Source organism: Eschrichtius robustus, chromosome 3 (genome assembly GCF_028021215.1).
Source record: "Eschrichtius robustus isolate mEscRob2 chromosome 3, mEscRob2.pri, whole genome shotgun sequence".
In the NCBI taxonomy this organism is placed as follows: Eukaryota; Metazoa; Chordata; class Mammalia; order Artiodactyla; family Eschrichtiidae; genus Eschrichtius; species Eschrichtius robustus.
Window position 1 is genome coordinate 75,081,011 of NC_090826.1, and position 24,955 is coordinate 75,105,965.

The following is a 24,955-nucleotide window of genomic DNA, read 5'->3' on the forward strand; positions in this document are numbered from 1 at the left end:
TGCACGCGGGCTTCCTCTAGTTGTGGCGAGTGGAGGCTACTCTTTGTTGTGGCGAGTGGAGGCTACTCTTTGTTGTGGTGCTTGGACTTCTCATTGTGGTGGTTTCTCTTGTTGCAGAGCATGGGATCTAGGCACGTGGGCTTCAGTAGTTGTGGCACACGGGCTCAGTACTTGTGGTTCGTGGGCTCTAGAGCACAGCCTCAGTAGTTGTGGCACACGGGCTTAGTTGCTCCGCGGCACGTGGGATCTTCCTGGACCAGGGCTCGAACCCGTGTCCCCTGCATTGGTAGGCGGATTCTAGACCACTGCGCCACCAGGGAAGCCCGGGATTTATATTCTTGACAAAGGTCATAATAACAATAACAACCACAATGATAAAAACTACCATTTATTGAGCATTTATTATTAGTCAAGAACTTCTCCTGGATTATCTCACTTTGCGAAAGATTTCCTAGTATTATCTGAATTTTATAGATAAGGAAGTGAGGCTCAGACAGCTTAAGCAATTCACCCAAGGTCACAGGTGGTGAGGAGCAGAGCCAGGAACTGAAGTTATGAGGGCTGAACCCAAAGTCCAGGTCTTATCCATTAGGCCACAGAGCAGCACATGCCTCACAGCTGTGCCCAATGGTATATGCTCTCTAAACGCAGCTTTGCTTCAAAGCCTCTATAACCCTTAAAGTAGCAAAATCAGGCTTTGATTCACATAAATTAACACTGGGGAGCTTCTTAGAGATTATCTAGAACAACCCTTTCGATTCTCTTGAAAAGAAACTGTGTTCATTAGGATAAAGTTAAGCCACCTAGTGGCTTAGAAAAGAAGTTTCTTTTTCTCTCATGTAACAGTCCCGGTGTGAATGTGCAGGTCCTCAGGGCAGCTCTGCTCCTCACTGTCACTCAGGGACCCAGGTTCCTTCGGCGCCTGTGCCTGCTCCCAGGGCTCATCAGCAAAGCCAGGCACCGCATCCCACTCCGGCCAGCAGTCCTTTGTTTTTGCAGTAGGAGGAGAGATTATGGGCTCAAAGTAGGGAATTTCATCAGCCAGGCATTAAAAAAGTATACATCAGAGGACAAAACTGCTTCCCGCCTTTTCCCTTTCTCTCCACTGCTGTCATTACTGAGTGTACTTACGAAGGAGGAAAGCCGGGAAAGTGTTAGAGAGCCAGCACTTCATCAGTCAGTAGAAAAGAAGACTGAAAAGTGGGACATGCTTCTATCCTGAAATTACTAACTGGGATGCTGGGACTGAGAGAGGCTGGTTAATGGAACTTTCAATTAGCCATTAGTTAATCAGAAATATCTTTTGCTTGTTTTGTATTTTTAATTAAATTAAAAATTTAAAAGCAGGTGATGCAGTCACATTGTTTGACAATCTAAATGATAGAAAAAGATTTATCCAGAGAACTCTCCCACCTCTATCTCCATGCCTATTGTGAAAATGCAGTGGACAATTAAAGACTTCATTCTGGCTATTATGATAGAGAGAATGTTCATTAATGAGGAATGCCTCAAAGAAAAGGAAGGTGGCAGGTAAACAAGGAGTCATCCACAGGAATCTCATGGGTGTTCCAAGGAAGGATGAAGATGGGCCTTATTTCAGACAGCAGGGCAGTCCTTTGCTGGTTCCTGGAACACAGGGCTCAGGTAAAGTTCAACATTGTCACTGTCTACCCCAAACTTTCCTTGCCCTCTTATAGGTGACTACTTTACAGGATTGGTATTAGTATTACCTTATACTAACACAGGCAAATATGAATATATATTCTTTTTTTCAAGACTTTTTTTTAAACAGAAGTTTTAGGTTCACAGTAAAATTGAGAAAAAGGTACATAGATTTCTCTTGGGCCCCGTGCCCCACCACACGCATAGCCTCCCCCATTATCAACATCCCCTACCAGAGGGGTGCATTTGTAACAACTGATGAACCTACACTGACACATCATAATCACCCAGAATCCATAGTTCACATTACAGTTCACTCTTGCTATTGTACATACTATGGATTTGGACAAATGTAAAATGACGTGTATCCATCATTACAGTATCATACAAAGTATTTTCACTGCCCTAAAAATCCTCTGTGCTCTATTCATCCTTTCCATTCACACCAACTCCTGGCAATCATTGATCTTTTTATTGTTCCCATAGTTTTGCCTTTTCCAGAATGTAATATAGTTGGAATCATACAGTTATTTTCAGATTGGCTTCTTTCATTTAGTAATAAGCACTTACGTTTGTTCCATGTCTTTTCATGGCTCATTTCTTTTTAGCACTGAATAATATTCCATTGTTTGGTGAAATATATATTCCTAACCTTCTCTTTCTTACACAAAAAGTAAAAAGTAGGATAGTATATATACCTTCTGCAAGTTCCTTTCTCAAATTTTACAGTGTATCCTGGATATCTTTCCATATCTATACAAAGAGCTTCTTTACTATCCTTATTTTTTCCCACTGTATACTATTCCACTGAGTGGATAAATCATAGGTATTTAACCAGTCCCCTATGACACTAATTTACTTCCAGTATTTTGCTATTATAAACAATGTTTCAATAAATAGTCATGGATATCATGTACATATTATACATGATATATATGTATGTATATATCATATTGCACATGTGTAGGCATATCTACAGAATCATTTCCAGAAGTGAGATTTCAGGGTCAATCAGTAAATATATTTGTAATTTCTATAGATTTTGCAAAATTGCTCTCCATAGAGTTTGGATCACTGTACCCTATTACCTGTGTTGTATGAGCATGCTGTGTCTCTGTGGCCTTTTTAACAGAGTGTGTTGTCAAGTGGAATTTTTCCAATCCCGTTGGTGAGAAATAATATCTCCTAGTAGTATTAATTTGCATTTATCTTAAAAATATCTTTTTGATTCAACAACGGTGTTGAAAATTAATTTAGAAATAGACTCTACTGAAGCTACTGACCGCTTGAGTAATCAATGATCAACCCCCGTCCCCGTCCCCGCTGGACCTCCTCACCAGGGTAAACGCAAATGAGTATTGTCATTCCACATGGTGGAGAGCAGCATGTCTTCAAGCTTATTCCGCAAAACTTACCAGCTGTCCTCGAAAGAGTTCTGCGCTCAGATAAGTTTGAGACACTCGGGCCAAGAAGGTGAAGAGGCTTCTTCATTGAATGGCCCCTCAATGGCTTTGTAACTGTCAGGTTCAGTGTGAATCTCTAGGAGGGAAGAATGATAGACTTTGTCAATGGAGCTCTTTTTTTTTTTTTCAGAGCACATGAAAGTAGTTTTCTTGGAACACACTTCTTGTTTAGGAGGTTGGGTTGTATTTATACCTAGTCAACGGCCAACTCTGAAAAGTGGTTTTAGTTGTTTTATAAAATAAAAAATTTCTATTCTTTTCTTACTATTTTTTTTTTCTAAAAATTGAGGAAGTGGGGGTGAGGATCTCAGTTAATTGAAGGTTGTTAATACTTGGATTAACTGAGATACAGGAATCAGAATGTGGACTTGGTGAGCTTCCCTCAGGGCCAGCCCAGGGAAATAAGGACCTTGGTAAACTGCTCTGTACTAGTCCTCTTTTCCCTTGGCTGCTTTGCTCAGCCCCCCATCGAAAATAGGCTGGCAGGAAAAGCCCTGAAAACTCATTTGCTCTGAGATGCTAAGAGTTTCTTTTTTATTATTCAATTACTCATTGAACAATTTCTAAATGTATTGCTTTGTGCCGGATCTTTGAATTTGCCCCACAAGAAATGTGAGGCCCTGCTGGCTTTGCAGCAGCCCCTAATCCAGTTAGGAAGATAAGATATGCCAGCAGTGAGGTAACAATGTAAGTGTGATTAAGTGACAAGATGAGAGGTAGGATAAGGTTACTTCTCCCAGGGAGCTCCTCTCTTGGGAGTCTGCTGTTTAACCCTCTGGTAAAGCTTCACTGGGAGCTCCCATTGTGGAATTTCCCCAATTCCACAAGTCACGATAAGGAGGCATTTTCTTTCTGCCCTTTTTTTGGGAGCTGCTCCCTGGCGCTCTCCCTTAGTTGGTTGGCTGCGGGTGCCTCCTGCAGTGGGGCAGGCCAGCTGCTGTGGGGAATCTGAGAAGCCTGGCCGGCCTGAAACCAGAGGGTATTTCTTCAGTAGCTTTTGGCTCCACTCAAGGTTTTTCTCTGTTAATTGCATTAATATTGTCAATAATGCAGAAGTGGGGGAGAAAAGCTGAGTCTGCTTTATTTTTTTCCCTCAGTCCTCTTTTCACTTCCACATTTGTTTTAATTCGTGTGGCCACCAGTTCCTTTTGCTGAAGGCAAAATAACCAGGTTCTCAGTTTGAACACTGGTAAGTAGCTTTTTAAAATCTGAATAGCTTTTTGGAGCATTCTAAAAGGAAACGTGGTTTTTCAGAGCACCTAAAAAGAGGATGTATTAGAAATGCCAAATTGCTATTACAAAAAGCTGGCTTCTGGCAAGGGACTTAACATTTAGGACTTTCAAGGAGATGTACAAAAATTTTGAAAACACTTGTTTAAATGTGGTCTCAAGAGTTTAGGAGCACAGTGGGGGAGGGATGGATTGGGAGTTTGGGATTAGCAGATGCAAACTACTGTATATAAAATGGATAAACAAGGTCCTACTGTATAGCATAGGGAATTATATTCAATACCCTGTGATAAATCATAATGGAAAAGAATATGAAAAAGAATGTATATATATATATATATATATATATATATATATATGTATAACTGAATCACTTTGCTATACAGCAGAAATTAACACAACATTGTAAATCAACTATACCTCAGTAAAATAAATTAAAAAAAAAACAACAACGAAAAAAATAAAGCAATAATGATAACAGAAAAAAAAGAGGTTAGGAACATTAAGTCAAGCAAACTGGATAACTTTACATATGACTCCATCTTGAGTTCTTACTCACAGAAGTAGTTCTACAGTCAAATACTACAACCAAATACTTAATTACAAAGATGTTCATCTTAGCATTATTTATAGTGCTGAAAAATATGGACATGATATTGTTATAACAATAAATAAAGATAAATAAAATAAAAATTAGGTTTTTGAGGAATTCTTAATGGAATTGATAATGCTTAATGTTAAGTAAAATATGAAATATCTATATTGTGTAGAATATGTACACATATGCATAGGAAAAGACTCTAAGAAAATACTGTATATCAAAATGTTGACAGTGGATTTCTCTACTAAAACGATTTCTCTTTTATTTTTGTTTTTTCCAGAACTTCTACAATGAGCATGTATCATTTTCATAATCAGAAAAATTTTAAATGAACATTACTATTATATAGAATTTATGTCTAACATTAATGTTATGAGAATGAATTAAAACAATGTGATAAATATAATGAATTGTTACTGTATTTTTGGTGTAAACATTGTTCCTGTCCTTGAAAAGACTAAATATATTTGTAGTAAAAAAAAAGCTTAAAAGTTTTTGTTTTCTGTGCTTATGAAACACATGGACTTTTTTTCCTTACTTTTGGCACTTATGCGAGGCAATTGAAAATCTATTCTCCAATTTCAACTCTTGTACAGACAACACATTCTCAAAATTTAGTGCAATAAAGTTGTAATTTCTCTTAGAACACTAAAAAAAAAAATCTGTTCTCCATCATTGTTTATCACATTTTCACAAATCCCTGTTGGAAAAATTAGCTGAAATCATGGTAAATGCTAAGAAAATCTAACCCTCCTTCAACTAATTCTCCTGGGCTTAAAAAAGAAAAAAATTAATACTAGGCTGGGTGATCTAAAAAAACCTTCAGGGCAAAAGATTAAATTAGGAACTTTAGTTTAGCTACCTAGCAAGACTGATATAGGATAGCCTTGCTACTGTTACAGTGGAAACAAAAGTGGAAAAAGAATAGAAAAACCTAAGCAGCTCATAATTAGCCAAAGTAACCAGATGAATTCAGCAACTTCTAAATAAGTTAAAAATACTCAGGGCCCTGGTCAAATTATCTAAAAAAAGCCACTTACTGTCTAAGGTTTGAAGTCAACATCTCCAAGTTGGCGCCAGAGGTACTACCTGGCAATCCTATTTCTTTAAAAAAGCATCAAAATCTTTTTTTTTTTTTTTTACAGTCCAAGCAGCAAGGCCGGGGGAGCCTCTTTCATGTTGTAGTAGTAAATTCCAAGTGCTTCAGTTCAGAATTAAGTCACTTACCTCCAGGGTTCCGGACAGTCTGGAACCCCCAAAGTAAACCCTTCTCCTGGGTGGCAGCTTGCTGTACAGAAAAAAGACCTTGAAAACGCAAAAGCACCCTACAAATGTAAGGGCTTATCTTTCTTCGACAACTATGGAGCAGTCTGGAGAAATTAACCCTCTCATTTGTTAACCTCAATAACGGGCTTTAACAGATCTGTAGCCCTGGATGGCTCAGATAATTGCTCTAATTAGTTTGGTATGGAGGGAGGCGGGGCAGGGGGATTTGGAGCTCAAGTAATTAAGCCTGAATTAAAAGAAAAACAATGAAGAGTTTATGCCTTAAGGATTTGACCTGTGGATTCCAGATGTTACGGAAGAAATTTTACTGCTATGCTAAGTCTTTTAGGCCACTTTTTGTAGTTAAGGAGAGGACCGGAGGGGAAGGCCTGAAGGCAGAACATGGTAAAAAGAGAAGGTCCCAATGACTCTCTGTGTGTGTGTGTGTTATGTGTGTCTCCAGATTGAAAACTAGCAAAAACTAGCACCAGGGTCTTAAAAAATCCCCCTGGTGTGGGAGTTATTTCTGAGTTGGCTTGCTTATAGCTTTGCTGGCAGACAAGTCACTTCCTTAGTTGGAAGTGATTGTTTTGTTATTTCATTGCAGTTTTTCTCAGGGATTCTAAATTCAAACTCCACAGTCAGCTGGGGAAGTTTGCTAGAATTTTGGTCCCGTTTAGAAATGGACACAGGTAATTATGCCAGGAATAGAGCTGCACTTTTACTTCAATGATAATGTACCAAATCCTCTGTTTCTTCTCCTTTTTCAGAAAATGGTAAACACAGGGAAAGGAACAGGAGGAGTTCCAGACCTCGGGTACCAAAATATTACAGACGCACAGGAAATGACCTTTCAAATCCAGCCTGTAAACCTCTCATTTCGTGGGCTTGCCTGTGAGCCTAGAAAAGAGAGGAAGGATCACAGAGAAGACATTCCTATGTTCTGGGAAGGCTGTACCAGAGGACCTCTGGAGGCCTTCCCATGCCCTGGTGCTATGACTCTAAACTCAAGCCATAATTTGAAACGTTAGAGAAAACAATGAAATTTGAGGCACAATTTGTGGCTTAAAGCTATCTCGCTTTGCTAAAAAAAAGTAGACTTTGAAAAACAAGTGAAAAGCTAAAATATATTTTTGAAGGGAGAGGTGTATATTCCCAGCCCTATTATTTTATTTTCAGGCTTTCAATTAAAAACACTCCAACTATGTGATAAATAAGCTACTAAATCACTGAAATAGGCAGCAGTCTTCCTAAAACATTTATGCACTGACTTTCCTTTTACATTAATCTGATCCATCTGAAAGATGTTTCTGGTGTATTAAACAAATGCTGGGCCTCCAGTTAGTGAACTGGTTTTGTATTCATTAATTCTCCAAGTATTTGTATTCTGAGTGCCTTCTAGGGCTAAGAAGAGTCCTTGAGTCAAATACACACCAATCTATTGACTCCAGGGCAGTGAGGAAGGAACCTGGAGCCACACGGCCTGCCTTTCCCAGCTCTCCCACCTTGAGCAAATCACTTAACCTTTCTGTACGTGTTTTCTCCCCTGAAAAGTAGGGTTAGCACCTACCTGATCAAATTAAATGAGTTAATACATGGAAAGCGCCGAGAACAATGCCTGCCTGGCACATAGTAAGTACTTAATAAACGTTGGCTATTTGTTTAGTACTGAGCATAGGGAAAACCAACTTTCAGGTGCAGATACAGAGATAAATAGAACAAGGTGAATAAAGGAGGGAATACTTGAACTGCTTCTTGGAGGGAAAAGGGGAGTTTCACTAAGCAGATGGAGAAGGGCCAGGCCAAGCAGATGGTACAAGTGAAGGCACAGAATGATTAAACTAAATGGTGTATCTGGGGAACTGTAAATAATTCATTAGAGCTGGATTAAGAAGTGTGTCAGAATGAGGGGAGAGAAGCCTCAGGATTTACTGACCAAACCGACATGATGGGAAGGAAGTAAGGCAGAAGGCAGGTTTCTGGGTTGACTGTGATGCCATTAACCTGAAACGAATTATAGGAGGGGATGTGGGTTTTGACTCGATGTGTTTGTTTGGTTTTGGACATACAGTATGTGAGGGGACTTTGAGACCCAAGCAGAAATGTACAATTGGATGCATAAATTTGGGGCTTTACAAGAGCATTCTGGTAAGCATACAATGAAGGGAACCATCAGGGTTACTGATTGTGGTAGCCATGAACTTGGCTGACACTGTCAAGAACCGGTGTAGAGAAGAGAACAACGTAGGGTACACTGGCATTTGAGGGCAGTTGGAAGAGAGGGGGCCAGAGAGAAGAAATAAAGAGAACCAGGAGAACACGGGACCCTGGAAGAAACCAAAGGAGAAAAAAGTTTCACATCAATTAGGATATTTTTGACGGAAAATGACACAGAACTTAAACTGGTTTAAATTCTCAAGATTTATTGGCCCATACAACTGAAAATACAAGCCTCAAGAGGATCACCCATAAGCCCGGGTGAGGAATTCTCCTTACCATCAACACTTTGCAGTTATACTGAGTGCTACTATGTGCTGGCACTGTTCTAGTCAATGAACAAAACAGGCAAAATCCCTCCTCTTTGGACTGTACATAACAAACGCTTCTTGGTATCTCTCTCTCTCTCTTTTTGCATTAAAATGCAAATGCGATACCTCAGATTAGGAAAACTGTGTGGAGGGAGATGAAGAGAGAAAACTTCAGAATATTATGCAAAGTTCAAAACATTTGCCGCGAGCATAACGCCTTTTTGTTGGAATGTCTGAACTTCTGCACTAAGTGATAATGGAGGTGTGAAAGCAGTTCACTACGGATATGAAACTCTAAAATCCAAAATACCACCAATGATATGTTTTAAAGCCCAGTGTGGATTTAAATGTCACCGTTTTTAACTTATCAAAGTTGCTGGGTTCACTCAGATACCTATAAAAATAATTACATTTTTCAAATATCCCCAGCGGGGCTTTGTTTCTAACTGAATTGTATAGCAATATGTTTTACATGTAGGTCATGTCCAAACCTGCATTGCTACATTCATATTTTAATTAAAAGTACATAGTTTGCAATAAAAGGTAACCTCACTCTCAGCCATTATATCCAACTAAGCACTATCCGTTTCTCAAATCAGTGTCTCTTCTCCAATGCCTTAGTTCACTCAGACACTTATCACTCTATTTAGACTACAGCAACTAGTCTTTCTGACTCGACTAGTAACCTACATATCCATCCTCCTCATGGCCGCCAATGTGATTTTGCCAAAATGAAGATGAGTCCTTTGTTCTTATCATAATGTCTTGCACCCAACAGGTTCTCCATAAATTTTGCGTGGAACGGGATGCAGATTCTAGCCTGAGCTCTGAAGCTAACTCTTGGTGTATCCGTGTATTGCTTCATCTTGCTGGGCCTATTTTCCATTCTCTAATTTGGAAATGATAAAACCTACCCCATTAGGTTTTTGGCAAATAAAATACTACTATATGATTGAACTCTGTGAATTCAAAAGCACTACACAGCATTAAGGGTTAAGATTAGAAGCAAGTCCAACTAATATTAGTATCTTAATGGCTACAAAGCAGGGTAAATTTTCTCAGTAACGTTCTTTGATTCCAGTTTTCCATAAAACTCTATAAAGTTATTTATACTTTGAATTTTAATACATGGCCCACGAATGCTTAGTTCTTTTCTCAAATTTTGTCTTTGCGCAGAAGTCCTTCATGCCTGATGCGACCTAACTTCCTTATCTTAAAGATGAGGAAACAATCAGAAATATCAAGTGACTTGATTCTCTAAAAAGGAAGCAACTTGGATAGAGGATTTTCCTAATCTTCATGGATTTTTAGAAGATCCTTCTCCACTGGGTTTTCACTATCTGAACCAAACAGCACCTTATCTACAGTACCCACATGGACACTTAGACATGTTCCCAGGACATCTCTGAAGGGGGAAAAAAAAATCCATTCTCTAATGTGGTGATAGATGTAGAGAGTGACATGAAAGTCCATTTTCCAACCAGGGATATTTCTGCAGAAGGTGAAGCAATCCATAAGCAAGTTCATTTCCCCTTCTGTTACTTGGCCATACTTTGAAAAGAAACCTGAGATACAAATGGCTGAGTCAGACTGCCCCAAAATATTTAGCCTCCTTCTTCCTAAATTCTCTCTCCCACGCCTAAATTAAAACTGGCTTCACCTGTACTCACATAGGTGCACATCTTCCAGCAGTTGCTTAATCTCACAAGTGTAGCAACTTCCTTTCCTGTTTAAAATACCAGAATATTTACCCCCTCCAAGGAAAAGTGGTATTTTGTTTCTCCCCTCCCCAGTTCTGCTACCGCCTAGAAAAGAGGCTCAAAGCACCACTAGAGACTGATCTAGTGATCTTTTGTTCTCTGTCACAAACTGATTGATACAAGATAGGAGTTGAAACAATGAGTGGTAAAAAGAGGTTAAAAAGATTTTCAGACAGTGGCTTGCTGGTGTTTTTTTTTTTTCTTGTATGAGGTTCATTTTCATGCTAGTTTTTTAAATCTTGCAATATTTCAGTAACTTCCGAGATATCTGTTCCACCAATACATTCATCCAGACTATAGATTTTTCCAGATTTGGGAATCACAACCTCATATTTCCATTTGTTTGTCACATTGGACTCATGCGTTACCAGTTGATGCCACTCCCTAGTACATGATACCACTGCCCTCCCAATTATTCATGTACAAAGATTTCAACCTTAAATTAAAAGTTTCTCATCAATTACTTCAACTTTGGGATTCAGATACCTGTAAACCTAGAGGATAAGCAGCTGTAGAACTGGATTTGTACGTTTAAGATATAGTGGAAGCCATCATACTCATGTCCCTTCCTCAATCCACAAAACACTATGACTGGCACACTTTTAATGACTTTTACAAACTTTAATCTACTTGATCCATGTTCTCAACAAATTTTATAGTTTTTCAAATGTTGGTTTCCAGTATGGGGAAAACAATCAGACTGGGGATTTTTAAAAACTGAATAATGTCCTGTAATTAACTCTTGTCTCTTAAAGGCATGTAAGAATCATGGAAAGACTGACGCAGTATATAACCTCTCTTTTTTATCTTTCAAAATGTTACAAATAACTTCACTGCATTTTGGACTGCAGAAGTCAAATCTAAGATTACAATCTTCCTAAATACCCCTTGTTGATTTTATCACTATGTGCAAAGCATTAAAACAGGAGCTGGATAGAGAAAACACATAGGAGTAGGGTTGCCAGACAAAATATAAGATGCTCAGTTAAATTTGAATTGCAGATAAATAAATTTTTACCATAAGTATTTCTCAAATATTGCATATACTAAAACATCATTTGTTGTTTATCTAAAATTCAAATTTAACTGGATATCCAGTAATTTCATTTGCTACATCTAGCAACTCTTTGTAGAAGATCCTTATCTTTGGCAAGCTTACTATTTAACAGGGAAATTAATGATCATAATATAAGGCATATATGATAAATGCAGTAATACAATCAGGGGAGAAGATCTCTACTGATTACCACAGAAGAGTACCTGGAAGAGATGGCAACTGCAGTTCCTAAAAGATGACTTTTTTTTTCAGTAATATTTTTAATGGTCTTCAGGACATATAGATCATTACAGAAATAAGGAGGGCAGAGGAGTTTCCTCCTGAGCGAAGAGGACTAAATTCTGATTGGCAGATAGGTGGTTTAGCGTGATATTTTTGGAGTTCAAGTGTCCTGAGTTAAATCTCAAATTCATTGCTCACTAGCTGTGTAACCGTGGATAAATTAATCTCTATTATAAAATGAGGCTATTAATACCTGCTTTATTAGGCTGAGGATCAGAGATAATATATGCACAAAGCACTTGGAACACAGGAGGCACTCCCTAAATGGTAATACCCACTATCAGAATGTCACATGGCAAAGAGGGTACTTGTCACAAATATTCAAATGTTAATGTTATGCAGTAATAGTAATATTGGTAATTTTATTTCTATGATCTATTTACACTGTACAAACACTGCTGAAAAGCACCCTACAAGTTCACAGTACAATATATTTACTTTAAAAATACACTCCTTTATAAAAGGTTCATAGAACATTGGCATGTCAACATGGGATGAAACTCAAAGCATGTCACCAATTCTGTGGTAGCAAGAATGCTTCCAAGTGTTGTCAATTTCACAATCACAAGTCACCATTTGAGTTTTAAATACATATAAGTTTTAAATAAAAAATGAATTCTACAGTGGAAGGTTCCTGCACCAATACTCATTAGCTAATTGACATATACTTTCATGGAGACGTTGTTTCATAATAATTTACAATATCAATTTAATCTGCCAAAAAAAATCATTTCAACAAAGTTTCACAGTCCAAAAATTCTTGTCATTTGTTTTCTATTTTTTCTTCTTTGTTGGTTCTCCCGGTTCTATTTTGCGCTTTTTAGAAGTATGCTCTTCTTTTTCATCATCTTTAAATAGGAAAGGAAGAGTTTCAATCAGTAATTTAAAAAAAAATGTTAAGCATTAAAATTTCATTGACTCTATACCAAAATCATTATCCTCAACTAATGTTTCTTTCAAAGTTTTCCAATAAAAAACACAAAAATAACTTACAGAACTCTGATTTTAAATTGCAAGTAAAAATAAGGAATTTTTTGAACTGTAGTGTCATACAAAATCTACAGCGATCCTTTAGTGCTATATTAAGGTAGCTTAAAATGAGAAAATCAAAATTTGTTCTGATAAAGCTATTCTCAAATATTCTACAGTATGTACATGGTGGATATTTAAATATATAATCTACACGTTAAGAATGGAACACATTCTGTTTTTTTTTTTTTTTTTTTTTTACAAAAAAAGATGTCAATTTAACCATGACATTATGTACATGTCTATCAGCTAGTCTTTCCCCTCCAATCTGCTTTCCCTCCCCCACAAACACCTCCCCCCATCTCATCCCCCCACCCCCACACATGCATTTTGAAGTTAAAAAGGCTCTCACAAGTAGATGTTTCACTGAAACTGTATTTTCAATTTTGTCCTATGTAGGTAGTTCTACTTTCTCCCCCATTCCTAGGATGGTCAGAATATTCCAATGGCAAGAGAAAAACAGACTTCTTCCCCCACTTCATATTATGGAGAATTTGGGCGGGAGGGGAGAAGAACCTCAAATTAAAACCATGTCCTTTATACTTTTCTAAAATATTATTAGTACCTGTATTCACAGAAAATTTCCAATTAATAAATAAAAATACTGTAAAACCTGAAACAGTGGGCCCTTTTATTCAATTGAAACAATCCAACTACATGTTTCAACAAAACACAGGGTAGCACAGAGCAGCTGCTAATTCCCATCTCTCTGAACAATCGCATGGCATTATTTTAAGAACTCCATGTAGATGGAATAAATAACATGTAGAAAATGTTATGATTTATAAAATACAAATTTATTTTAAGCACATTACTGAATTCATTGTACTTTATTTTCTCAATCAACAGATACTCAAAGTTCAATAACTACCATGTGGTGGCCTATAAAATATTTTGATGTTGAAAGGGGACTTCATATTAAAAAACTGGGGAAGCCATTGATATCAGAACATAAACTTTTTTTTTCTCATTTCAACTTCCCTTTTATTAACAGTCAAAAAAAAAACAATGCCAATTTTATTGTTATTACTTAACACTTCACATCACAAAAGGACTTTACAGTCATTTTTTACATGTTATTTCTCGATATTCCTCTTATAGAGACTGGGGAGCTCTGTCCTATTCTTTTTTTTATCGGATTATAATTGACACACAATATTAGTTTCAGGTGTATAAACATAGTGATTTGGTATTTTTATATATTATGGAATGATCACCACAATAAGTCTAGTTACCATCTGTCACCATACAGAGTTATCACAATCTTATTTACTATATTCCCTGTGCTGTATATTACATCCCTGTGCCTTACTTATTGTATAGCTGGAAGTTTGTACCTCTTAAACCCCTTCACCTACTTCACCGGTCCCCCAACTCCTTCCCCTCTGGCAACCACCAGTTTGTTCTATGTTATCAATGAGTCTATTTCTGTTTTGTTTTGTTTGTTCATATGTTTTGTTTTTCAGATCACAAACTCATTAGGGGAAAAATAAACTTAAAACCTTAATTAAGCCTTCAATTCCCTTCTGCTAACTACCATACTCAGAATATTTCCTTTGTTGATGTGGACAATAATTAGTATCAACAGCAGGTAATGCATCTTCAAACACAGCATGGTGATGTTATTCATATAGTTCATAGAGCACTACAGATTTATGTAGCTAGTACGATAAAATACAATTCAGATCAACGAATCATCCCAGGAATTTACAAAGCAAAGTTTTAAACATTAGTTTATCATGTATACAAAAATAATACTTGTTCTACAAACCAAATGATGAGGCACACAGTTTAAACAAGCCAAGGCCTTTTTTTTTAAATTGGTGCTTAATTATCATTATGCTTGACTTTTGAGATTATTTTCAGTAGTAATATAAAAATTGAAATTACTTTCTAACTCTACTAGAAAATGCACTGTTAACATATATTAAAAAGACCATCCTGAGACACTTCTGCTTTTCATCTGTCACTTATTACATTTACTGAATAACAACAAAAACACAAACTACTGAGGTTGGAAAAATAACTTCCTACCAGTCACTGAACAGAAGAGCTAATGCCATCTAGTGATATAACAAGGCATTGTCTTAAAAAAAAAAAAGATCTTGAAATGTCCGATCATCAACTTTACTGAGCTTCTTACCCTGTGCCATATACTACAGATGCACTTGTAAGGAAACAATTTTTCTATTATGGAATTCATGTCACTTGAGGTAAACAAGCTTAAATTATTAATAGAAACTAAGGTTCTAAATTCTTAAAAAAAAAAAGCATTAGCTACTTTAGTTAGATCTTCAGGATTAATTACATGTTAATTAAGCTACAATAAATATCTAAGCCTTAATCATCTACATTTTTTTTTAAAAATAAATTTATTTATTTATTTATTTTTAGATGTGTTGGGTCTTAGTTTCTGTGCAAGGGCTTTCTCCAGTTGCGGCGAGCGGGGGCCACTCTTCATCGCGGTGCACGGGCCTCTCACTGTCGCGGCCTCTCCTGTTGCGGAGCACAGGCTCCAGACGCTCAGGCTCAGTGGTTGTGGCTCACGGGCCTAGCCGCTCCGCGGCATGTGGGATCTTCCCGGACCGGGGCACGAACGCGTGTCCCCTGCATTGGCAGGCGGATTTCTAACCACTGCGCCACCAGGGAAGCCCAATCATCTACATTTTACAAACACTAAACAAGTGTTGATAAGTAGTAAGGATTTATGATGAGTTTTGAATTTTTCCCAGGTTCTTTTATCTGGAAGGAGTTAACTGGCAAAAAAAGGCCAAAGGGCAGAAAATGAGACGGAAAAATAAAAACAAAGTAATCTGATAATCTAAAAATGAGATTATTTAAGAGTGTGGAGCTTCTGTGACTTCCCTGGTGGCGCAGTGGTTAAGAATCCACTTGCCAATGCAGGGGACACGGGTTCGAGCCCTGGTCCGGGAAGATCCCACATGCCGCGGAGCAACTAAGCCTATGCGCCACAACTACTGAGCCTGCACTCTAGAGCCCGCGAGCCACAACTACTGAAGCCCGCGCGCCTAGAGCCTGTGCTCTGCAACCAGAGAAGCCACCGCAATGAGAAGCTCGCTTGCAGCAACTGGAGAAAGCCTGCGCACAGCAACGAAGACCCAGTGCAGCCAAAAATAAACAAACTAATTAATTAAAAAAAAAAGAGAGGGACTTCCCTGGTGGCGCGGTGGTTAGGAATCCGCCTGCCAAGGCAGGGGACACGGGTTCGAGCCCTGGTCCGGGAAGATCCCACATGCCGCGGAGCAACCAAGCCCATGTGCCACAACTACTGAGCCTGCGTGCCACAACTACTGAAGCCCACACGCCTAGAGCCTGTGCTCCACAACAAGAGAAGCCTCCGCAATGAGAAGCCTGCGCACCGCAACGAAGGGAAGCCCCCGTTCGCCGCAACTAGAGAAAGTTCTCGCGCAGCAATAAAGACCCAATACAGCCAAAAACAAATAAATAAATTTAAAAGATATATCCACCTGGAAAAAAAAAAAAAAAGAGAGCAGATTGCTCCATCTCATATTGAAAAGAAAAAAAAAGAATGTGGAGCTTCTAATACAAGATATTTTATGAATTAAAAAAAAAGAGGTAAAAAAAGATGTTGGGAAATCGATCTGTGAACATAGTATGGGAGTTTGAAATGGCAAAAATCACTTCTAAGAAGGAAAGTATTCACTACAAAAAGAAGATAGTTACATTCAACGACCAACATTAAAGTCAAAATTGAAGATTTCAGTATTATCTTTTAATCTTATGATCCAGCTTTAAGCTGGCTGAGCACGGGGGTCCTTTTGTTTTTTGATATTGCCAACATCCACTTTCTAATGGAGGACCATCGTATGATCAAAAGGTCAGAAATTACCTGTGGGAATAGCAGCATTCTCTCACGCATATTTCCTGCTATCCGAACTTAAAAGGCAAGCTGGAAAAAAAGATAATTCTTTCTACTTGCTTGTCCTGGTATATAAACCTTGCCTTTTCCACATAGGAACAAAGATAGGAGAGCACCAGCCTATGACACCCTAGATTGAACATCAACTCTAGTGGCCTTATTGCCATTCTTCCCACAGGACAGCTACTCCTCAAGCACTCTCGCTTGCAAAACATCAAGAGACTAAACCCCAGTTTAATATGGCATCATTTCCATTTAAAGATCTGAATTTGAATTCCTATTCTGCCTCTTCCTAGCTGTGTGAATTTGGGCAATTCTTTAATCTGAGATTGTCTTCTTGTCTACAAAACAGTAATAATGAATCATGTACCACTTCTGTACTAGGTTGCTAAGAGTAACAAATTAGAAAACTTGTGTGAAGGTACTATTTTAGAGCTCGGCATTTTCTAGTTTTGTGATCTTGGACAAGTCACATAAGCTCTCATTTTGACATTTCCCTATCTGGTTTCACAAGGTGTTGTAAGGATTAAATGTAATTTATGCAAGTGTTTTTTATTAATTATATAAAGATACTATAAAATATGAAGTACTTTTAATGTCCACTTCATTTGGCATGTCCAAAAAGATGCCATTTATTGAAGAGGTACCTTCACTAGTGACTTCTAATTCACACTGGGAAGTCAGGGAAAGAAATGGGAAAGCCAGGTAGAATCAAAACTGGAGAGTAATATCCTTTATAGCAAAAAAAGGATACACTTCAGAATGTGTATTGCATTTAATTGTCACATCTCTTTAGTGTCCTGTAGTCAAAAACGTTTCCTCCATCTTTCTTTGACTTTCATGACCTTGATACTTTTGAAGATTCAGCTAGTTATTTTGTGGAATATCCCTCAATTTGGGTGTGTTTGTGTTCGGCAGGAACATCACCAACGTGATGCTGTGTTCAAGTGACACTCAGTTTTGATTTGTCCTGTTATTTATGATGTTCACTTTAATCGCTTGATTAAAATGGTGTCTGCCAGGCTTCCCCACAATGAAGTAACTCCAAAATGAAGTTACTATTTTTTTCCCATTTGGAATTAACAAGCATTAATTTTGTGAAGAGATACTTTAGATCTGAATTAATATCCTATTCCTTAAAAAAAACACAAACAAAAAACCAAAAATTGGAGTAAGAACTCCTACCAGTTTGTTACCCTAAGCTAAGTAAGTAGCAGTTGTATTAGGGGAAGATCAGAAATTTGTTTAACAAAACCAGCACACTCTTTCATAAAAATGATAGTCAAAAATATTTAGTCCAATAATCCACTGAATACTCACAATATACTACAAACTGTATTACAAACATAAATGACACCTGGACCCTGCTGTTTAAGGAACTCATCTTCATAAAGCAGACAGACTTATGAACAAAAAATCACATAGAAGGTGGTAAGTGCCATCAATAGCATTAGCACATACAGGGTACAGAGGAGCAAATAATTAACTAGAGGAAGGTAATATTTGAGATTTAGATATTACCAACTCTCTTTTTCTTAGAGTTGGATTTTAAAGGATGAATGAGTTTACCAGCCAAAGAGGGAGGGAAAATCATTCCCGACTAAGGTGGAACATATATTAAAAGGCATGGAACCATAAAATAGCATGGTCTATTCAGTTTTGAAAGGGGGCCATCTGAAATGAGGGTGGAGAAAAAGGCAGGGCCTATCATAGAGGGCTCACTCTGCTGCTGGTGAAGGGTTTTAAGCAAGTGGGGTAAGGGGGTGGGTGGGTAAAAGTACGGAAGCAGAGATTACTGTGATTACTTACAGTCTAAGCCAGAGATGGAATTATGACATTATGAACTAAGGCAAGACAACTAAGTCATTATCTTATTACTATTTTTCATCACTATGTAGTAATACTCAGTTAAGTTCATTTTGTGACACTAATTTTGGCTCTAAAGCACAATTGCTTTAATATAAGATGAAGCCATCAGCACTTCACAACCGCAGTCACAACAAAGAGTTCATGAAATAACTCGTGCTGCTTTAATAATAAGGCATCCTAAATCACATATACTACTGGGTGAGACATCAAAGATTTCACTTGAAATCCTGAATACCTTATGACCCTTCTCAAAAACACTGCAAAAGGGAGGGTGGGAGGGAGGGAGACGCAAGAGGGAAGAGATACGGGGATAGATGTATGCATATGGCTGATTCACTTTGTTATACAGCAGAAGCTAACACACCACTGTAAAGCAATCATACTCCAATAAAGATGTTAAACACACACACACACACACACAGCAAAAGACATCCAAAGACCATCACAATCAGTTTGCTAGCTGACTAGATTTAAGTTTCATTCGTGAAACATCCCGTTCTCTTAAAACTCATCACAGGGACCAAAAGGCGTTGCCACTGGAGTCTGACTTTCCTTACCTGATTCCACCGTCTCCTCCCCTTCTGGGAGAAGCCTCGCTTTCTTGGCATTCTGCGGGGCATCATCACCATTGTCCTCATATATGTTAGACCATTTTATTGCCATATCCAGCTCTGGAGGGGGAGGTTTCTTCTCAGTAGAGCAGGTCTCCGGAGGTGGTACATAGCTTGACTTCCATATTTTGAATTCCTTCGGAGGCTGTTAAGCAAACACATTAAGAAACACTGTGACGAACCGAGGTTCCTATAATCGGTATGGGCACATGCACCTCCTTGCCCTTCGCTTATTGTTCAGGCTGACTTTTTTTTTTTTTTTTTTTTTTTTTAAGGTTTAAAGACATATTTTTCCATCAAAATCACAACACTGTTAAGTGAAAAGCCAAAGGGTTCCCTCTACGAATAAAGCTATTAACTTTTAGTTACCAAAGAAGAATCCAGTCTCAGAGATACTACGCCAAGGCTGACCCCTTCAGGAGGCTGCAGCAGACACTGTCTTGGAGGCAGCACCGCAGGCACTTCGGCATCAAAGGGAAGGGGTCTCGGGGAGAAGCTGCAGCAGGGGGGCGGGGGAGTCACCACCGTTAGTCCTCTCCGCGCGGGGTCAGGGCACCGAGCGCGGAGGTTTGGGTCTCCTCACAAGGGGGAGGGGCTGCGGATCCGGTCTGACACCCACCAGGCTGGGGGAGGGGGCCCGGGCTCCCCAGGGTTGGAGGTGGGAGAGGGTGGTGCGGCATCCCGCAGGGGGTGACTGCGTGTGGGGGGCGGACAGCTGGTCCCCAGGAGGGGGCTCAGGAGGAAGGGGGCGGAGGCCGGGGCCTAGATCGGGAAACGGGGTCGGGGACCTCACCTCCTCTGGCGCCTTGACGACGTGCCTCTCCCAGTCTATCTGTTTGTTGAGCGGATTGTAGAGAAAGGCCGGGCGAGTCACGCTCCGGAACAGCTCGTCGGGTCCAGGCAGCCGCTTCTCCGCCTTGTTCCCACAGCCTCCCGCCGACTTCGCCGGATCCGGGGTCTTACGACTTGTCTCCTCCGGCTCGCTGTTATCCTCCTCGTCCGAGGAGCCTGAGCTGCTGCTCCCGTAAGCCGCGAAATAGCTCAGGGGATCCTTCTCTTCCGCTGCCATGACGGCTGCGCGCGTCTACCGATGGCTCCGCCGGAAACCGGAAGCCGTGCCACGGCCCGCCCCGCAGTTGGCCCCGCCCCAAGTCTCGCTGATGGGCCCGGAGTCTGCACCCCCTGGCGGCTGCGCCGTGATCCTGCGGCCGGGCTGAAGGACTGAGGCTGGAGGCGGGGCCCCGCACGTCCTCAATCAGAGGTTTCTAATGCTCTTTTCTGAGGACCCCTGAGAAGAGACAGATCCTCAGGCAGTGGTCCAACCAAACTTTCAGATTCAGTTAAGAATTTATTAAAGGCACAGAAAAGCTAAAAATTTTGTCCTTTCACCGCCACCTTAAAGCCCTTGCCCAGAGAGACCAGGATTTCTTCCTGATCCTGCTGCATCTCTTCCTCGAAATAAAATTACTCTCAATGTGCTTCCCCTCAGTCGTCATGGAAGACCTCTATGGGTAAGTGGACTTACCAAGTCCCAGAGTGAACCCTCTCCTGCTTGACCTCATTCCAGTACACTCTGAGCAACCTCTTTTGATGGTACTTCTCTTGTATTGCATCACACCACTCTTGGGGGTCCTCCAAACTCTCTGGATTCTTACTTATTTACTTACTTACTTACTTACTTATTTATTTATGGCTGTGTTGGGTCTTCGTTTCTGTGCGAGGGCTTTCTCTAGTTGCGGCAAGTGGGGGCCACTCTTCATCGCGGTGCGCGGGCCTCTCATTATCGCAGCCTCTCTGGTGCGGAGCACAGGCTCCAGACGCGCAGGCTCAGTAATTGTGGCTCACGGGCCTAGTTGCTCTGCGGCATGTGGGATCTTCCCAGGCCAGGGCTCGAACCCGTGTCTCCTGCATTGGCAGGCAGATTCTCAACCACTGCGCCACCAGGGAAGGGAAGCCCTCTGGATTCTTAATGTCAGCCTCCTTCCATGCCTGCTTTGCTCTGTATGGCCCTTAAACGCTGGTGTTTCCCAACATATTATACCAGCTTTCAGCAACACTTACTAACAATCTGTAGAGGGTGTTACAAAGTTGCAAGTCAGACCATCCCTTTCCAGGGCATTAACTACCTTAATGCTTGTGACTCTCAAATCCGGGTCTCCAACTCCAGTCTCTCAAGTTCTGGATCAAACCTCCATTTGGCTCTTAAACTTTATGTATGGACATCGTGCTGGGGTCTCAAACACCCACTTAAAGACCAGTAACTTGTCTTTACGTATAACTTGCTTCTGCATTTGTGTTCCCTCCCTTAGTACAATAAATGACATAACCATGTGCCTAGCCACCAAGGGAAACTAGAAATCTTTGACTCCTCCTCGTGAACTCAGAGGGAATTATACCCAAGTGAAAGCAGTAAAGTTGGTATCAGTGTAAAGGTTCACAGGATGCCTGTTCATTTACACGATACACTCACCTCCAGGAGGCAGAAAAGATGTCTATCTTATTCACTCTTTCCCAGTCCCATAGCACAATGTCTGTGAGCTCCTTCAGGGGAGGAGTTGGAGTGTGCTTTGTTCATTTTTATATTCCTAGTACCTAGCTCAGTGCCTGTCACTGAGTAGATGATCAATAAGTATTGTGGATTATAATTTATGAGGGTGTAGATCTGTTTCTCAAAATTTTCCACCCAAGTACCTACATTGACAAAGGAAAATGATGGTCCCAAAGTGCAAAGTTTGGGAGCCTCCAAAACCATCCTCAGGCTTGGTAATTTGCTAGAAGCACTCACAGAACTCTCTGAAAGCTGTTTTACTCGTGATTATGGTTTATTGTAGCTAAAGGATACAGATTAAAATCAGCCAAGGGAAGAGGTGCAGGGTGCAGAGTGCTGGAGCTTTCCACATGCAGGGCTTCCGGCTGTCTTCTCCCAGTGGAGGTGTAGACAGTACTAACTTCTGCGGCAAAGACATGTGACAACATGCATGGGGCCATCTGGGGAGGCTCACCCTAAACTTAGCATCCACAGTCTTTACTGGGGATTGGTCATGTGGACATAGCCTCCAGCCCCTCCAGAGGTCAAGCTGATACAGTATGGCCCAACGCCCCTTGAGCATAACAGTTTTTTAGAATATAGTATAATACCCTGAAAATGTATGCAAATGTTATATACTAGTCCCTAATACAGCTCTTTTATTTCAATATACAAAAAAGAAAGAAGAAAATCCAAACTTCTCACAATGGTCTGTAAATGCTTCCGTATCTGATCCTCGCTATCTGTGAAACCTCATCTCAATCCAGGCTCCTGAGTTCCCTAGTCATCCCTCATACTTACGTTCCAGCCATACAGGCCTGTGTGGTCCTCACTAGCTCATTCTTGCCTCAAGGACTTTTGCACTCGATGTTACTTTTGCCTAAACTTCCTACCAGAACTTTACACAGCTGGCTCCTTCCTTCTTATGGTTTAGGTCTCAGCTCAAATGTTGCCTGCTTTGAGAGGAGTTCCCTCACAATGCTATAAACACTTTGGTCCAAGTTACTGTTTAGCTCATACATGCCCTATTTTGTATCCACAGCAACTAGAATTATCAGGGTTTCCTTGTTTATTTTCTAACTGTCTCCCCCAACTAGAATGTGAGTTCTCTATGAGAACATAGACATTGTCTGTTTTGTTTATCACTGTATCGCCAGCACCTAAAATGATAGGTAATCAATAAATATTGAATTATGAGTGAAAAAATACACAATCTCCACCCTTACCTTTCTGCCGTCTAGGAAATGTTAATAAGAGAGCATGGAGTTGTAGGAAGAACACTGATCTTGGAGTCAAACTGCCCTAGATTTTAATTCTAAAGAGCTGTGCCACATACTTTGAGCCATATACTTTATCCTGAGATTGTTTCTCATCTGTTAAAAAAAAGTAACAATAAAACCTTCCTTGCAGAGTTGTTATTAGGATTAAAAACAAGATCACACATGTGGAAACACCAACCACTGTATTTGGCACCCAGTAAGACTGTGGTTTCCAAACATTGTTGCACGTTGGAACCACCTAGAAATTTTTACTCACTTCTGATGACTGGCTTCCACAGCCTGGCATCCGGATCTTTAAAAGCTCTCCAGGTGATTCTGAAATAGGCAGCAAAGTTTGGGAACCACCACAGTAAAGGGCAACTGTCTGATAATTAAATAGAGTGGCAAAATCAGAGTAAGGCCTTTAGGAGCAGCACTCAAGTTGCCCACATATTGTTTGTGCTTAAATTTAGCTCTTCTTTCAGAAAGCCCTCAAAAGATTACATTTAACAACAAAGATGGAATCGCTGCTTGGTTAGCTATTTTTTTTTCCCTCCAAAATCAACAATGTACTTATTTATGCAGTGATACAAGATAAGGACAGAGCCTGAAACTTCCTGCTCCCTTTCACGCTGCTTAGGTAAAAGGACAGTAGCCCCAAGACTTAACTTCAACTTTATACTGTACACAAAATTACTTTGTAATGGATCATAGAGCTAATTGTGAAATGAAAACAACTAAGTTTCCAGAAGAAAACATAGGGGATTATCATCACAGCACGGGGATAGGCAAAGATTTTTTTAAACAGGAGACAAAAATCACTAACCACAAAAGAACTAATCATTAAACTAAATTAAATTTTAGAAAATGTTTATCAAGGGACTTCCCTGGTAGTCCAGTGGTTAAGACTCCACACTTCCAGTGCTTCCACTGCAGGGGGCACGGGTTCCATCCCTGGTCAAGGAAGTAAGATCCCACATGCCAAGTGGTAAGGCCGAAAAAGAAAAAAATGTTTATCAAAACAAACCAAAAACCTCCCAAATAAAATTTAAAAATTCGAAACAACAACAAAAAAAATTGAAAGCAAAAAAACTGCCATTATCCTGGTAAGTTCCAAATTTGCCAGTGTTTGCCCTTGCGCTAGGAATGACATGCTGACCAAAGATGGAATTAGCTCTTGAAAAAGTGACCATGAAAAGACATGCAGGAAATGTAAATGCATATTGCTAAGTGAAAGAAGCCAGTCTGAAAAAGCTACATATTGTATGATTCCAACCATTCAGTATATGACATTCTGGAAAAGACAGAGCAATATAAACAGATCAGTGGTTGCCAGGGCTGGATGGGAAGGGGTGGGGCGGGGGGCGGGGGGAAGAGGAAGGGATGAATAAGTGGAACACAGGGGATTTTTAGGGAAGTGAAACTATTCTGTGTGGTAATATAATGGTGGATGCATGTCACTATGCATTTGTCAAAACATGTAGAACTGTATAACACAAAGAATGAATCCTAATGTAAACTATTAACTTTAGTTAATAATAATGTATCAAGACTGGTTCATCAATTCTAATAAATGTACTAATGTGAGATGTTAATGTAGGAAACGGGGTATATGGGAACTCTGTACTTTCTGCTCAAGTTTTCTGTAAACCTAGAACTGCTCTAAAAAAGTCTCAATTTTTTTAAAAGCAATTTAAAAAAGTGAGCTCGAAGGTGTTATTTTTATATTAAGTGATAATTTTCACTGCTGCATTAATCAACCCAATAACCAATTGCACTATATCATGTCACACTGTCATTCAAATTTATACATTTTTGGCAACAGCTGGTTTTCAGTGTTTAAAGGAAAAATAAACTGATTTCATAGGATTCAGAAAACCAAAAGCCTAAGTTTGTTAAAACCTTAATTT

General features: G+C 39.6%; 1 protein-coding gene across 2 annotated transcripts; it reads right to left on the reverse strand.

The window, feature by feature from the left end:
- Positions 1-433: 433 nt before the first annotated feature.
- On the reverse strand, positions 434-20,354 carry C3H1orf52 (chromosome 3 C1orf52 homolog). 2 transcript variants are annotated; one of them, XM_068540221.1, is made up of 4 exons: positions 20,053-20,354; positions 19,206-19,404; positions 3,078-3,201; positions 434-1,626 (listed from the first exon to the last, which is right to left on the reverse strand). In XM_068540221.1, exons 1-3 carry the CDS (start codon positions 20,326-20,328, stop codon positions 3,104-3,106), a joined length of 573 nt encoding a protein of 190 aa, XP_068396322.1. In that variant the 5' UTR covers positions 20,329-20,354; the 3' UTR covers positions 434-1,626; positions 3,078-3,103. The 2 variants fall into 2 exon arrangements, with proteins under 2 accessions (XP_068396322.1, XP_068396323.1); XM_068540222.1 differs by lacking the exons at positions 434-1,626; positions 3,078-3,201 and adding an exon at positions 8,629-12,697.
- Between the last annotated feature and the right edge of the window lie 4,601 nt (positions 20,355-24,955).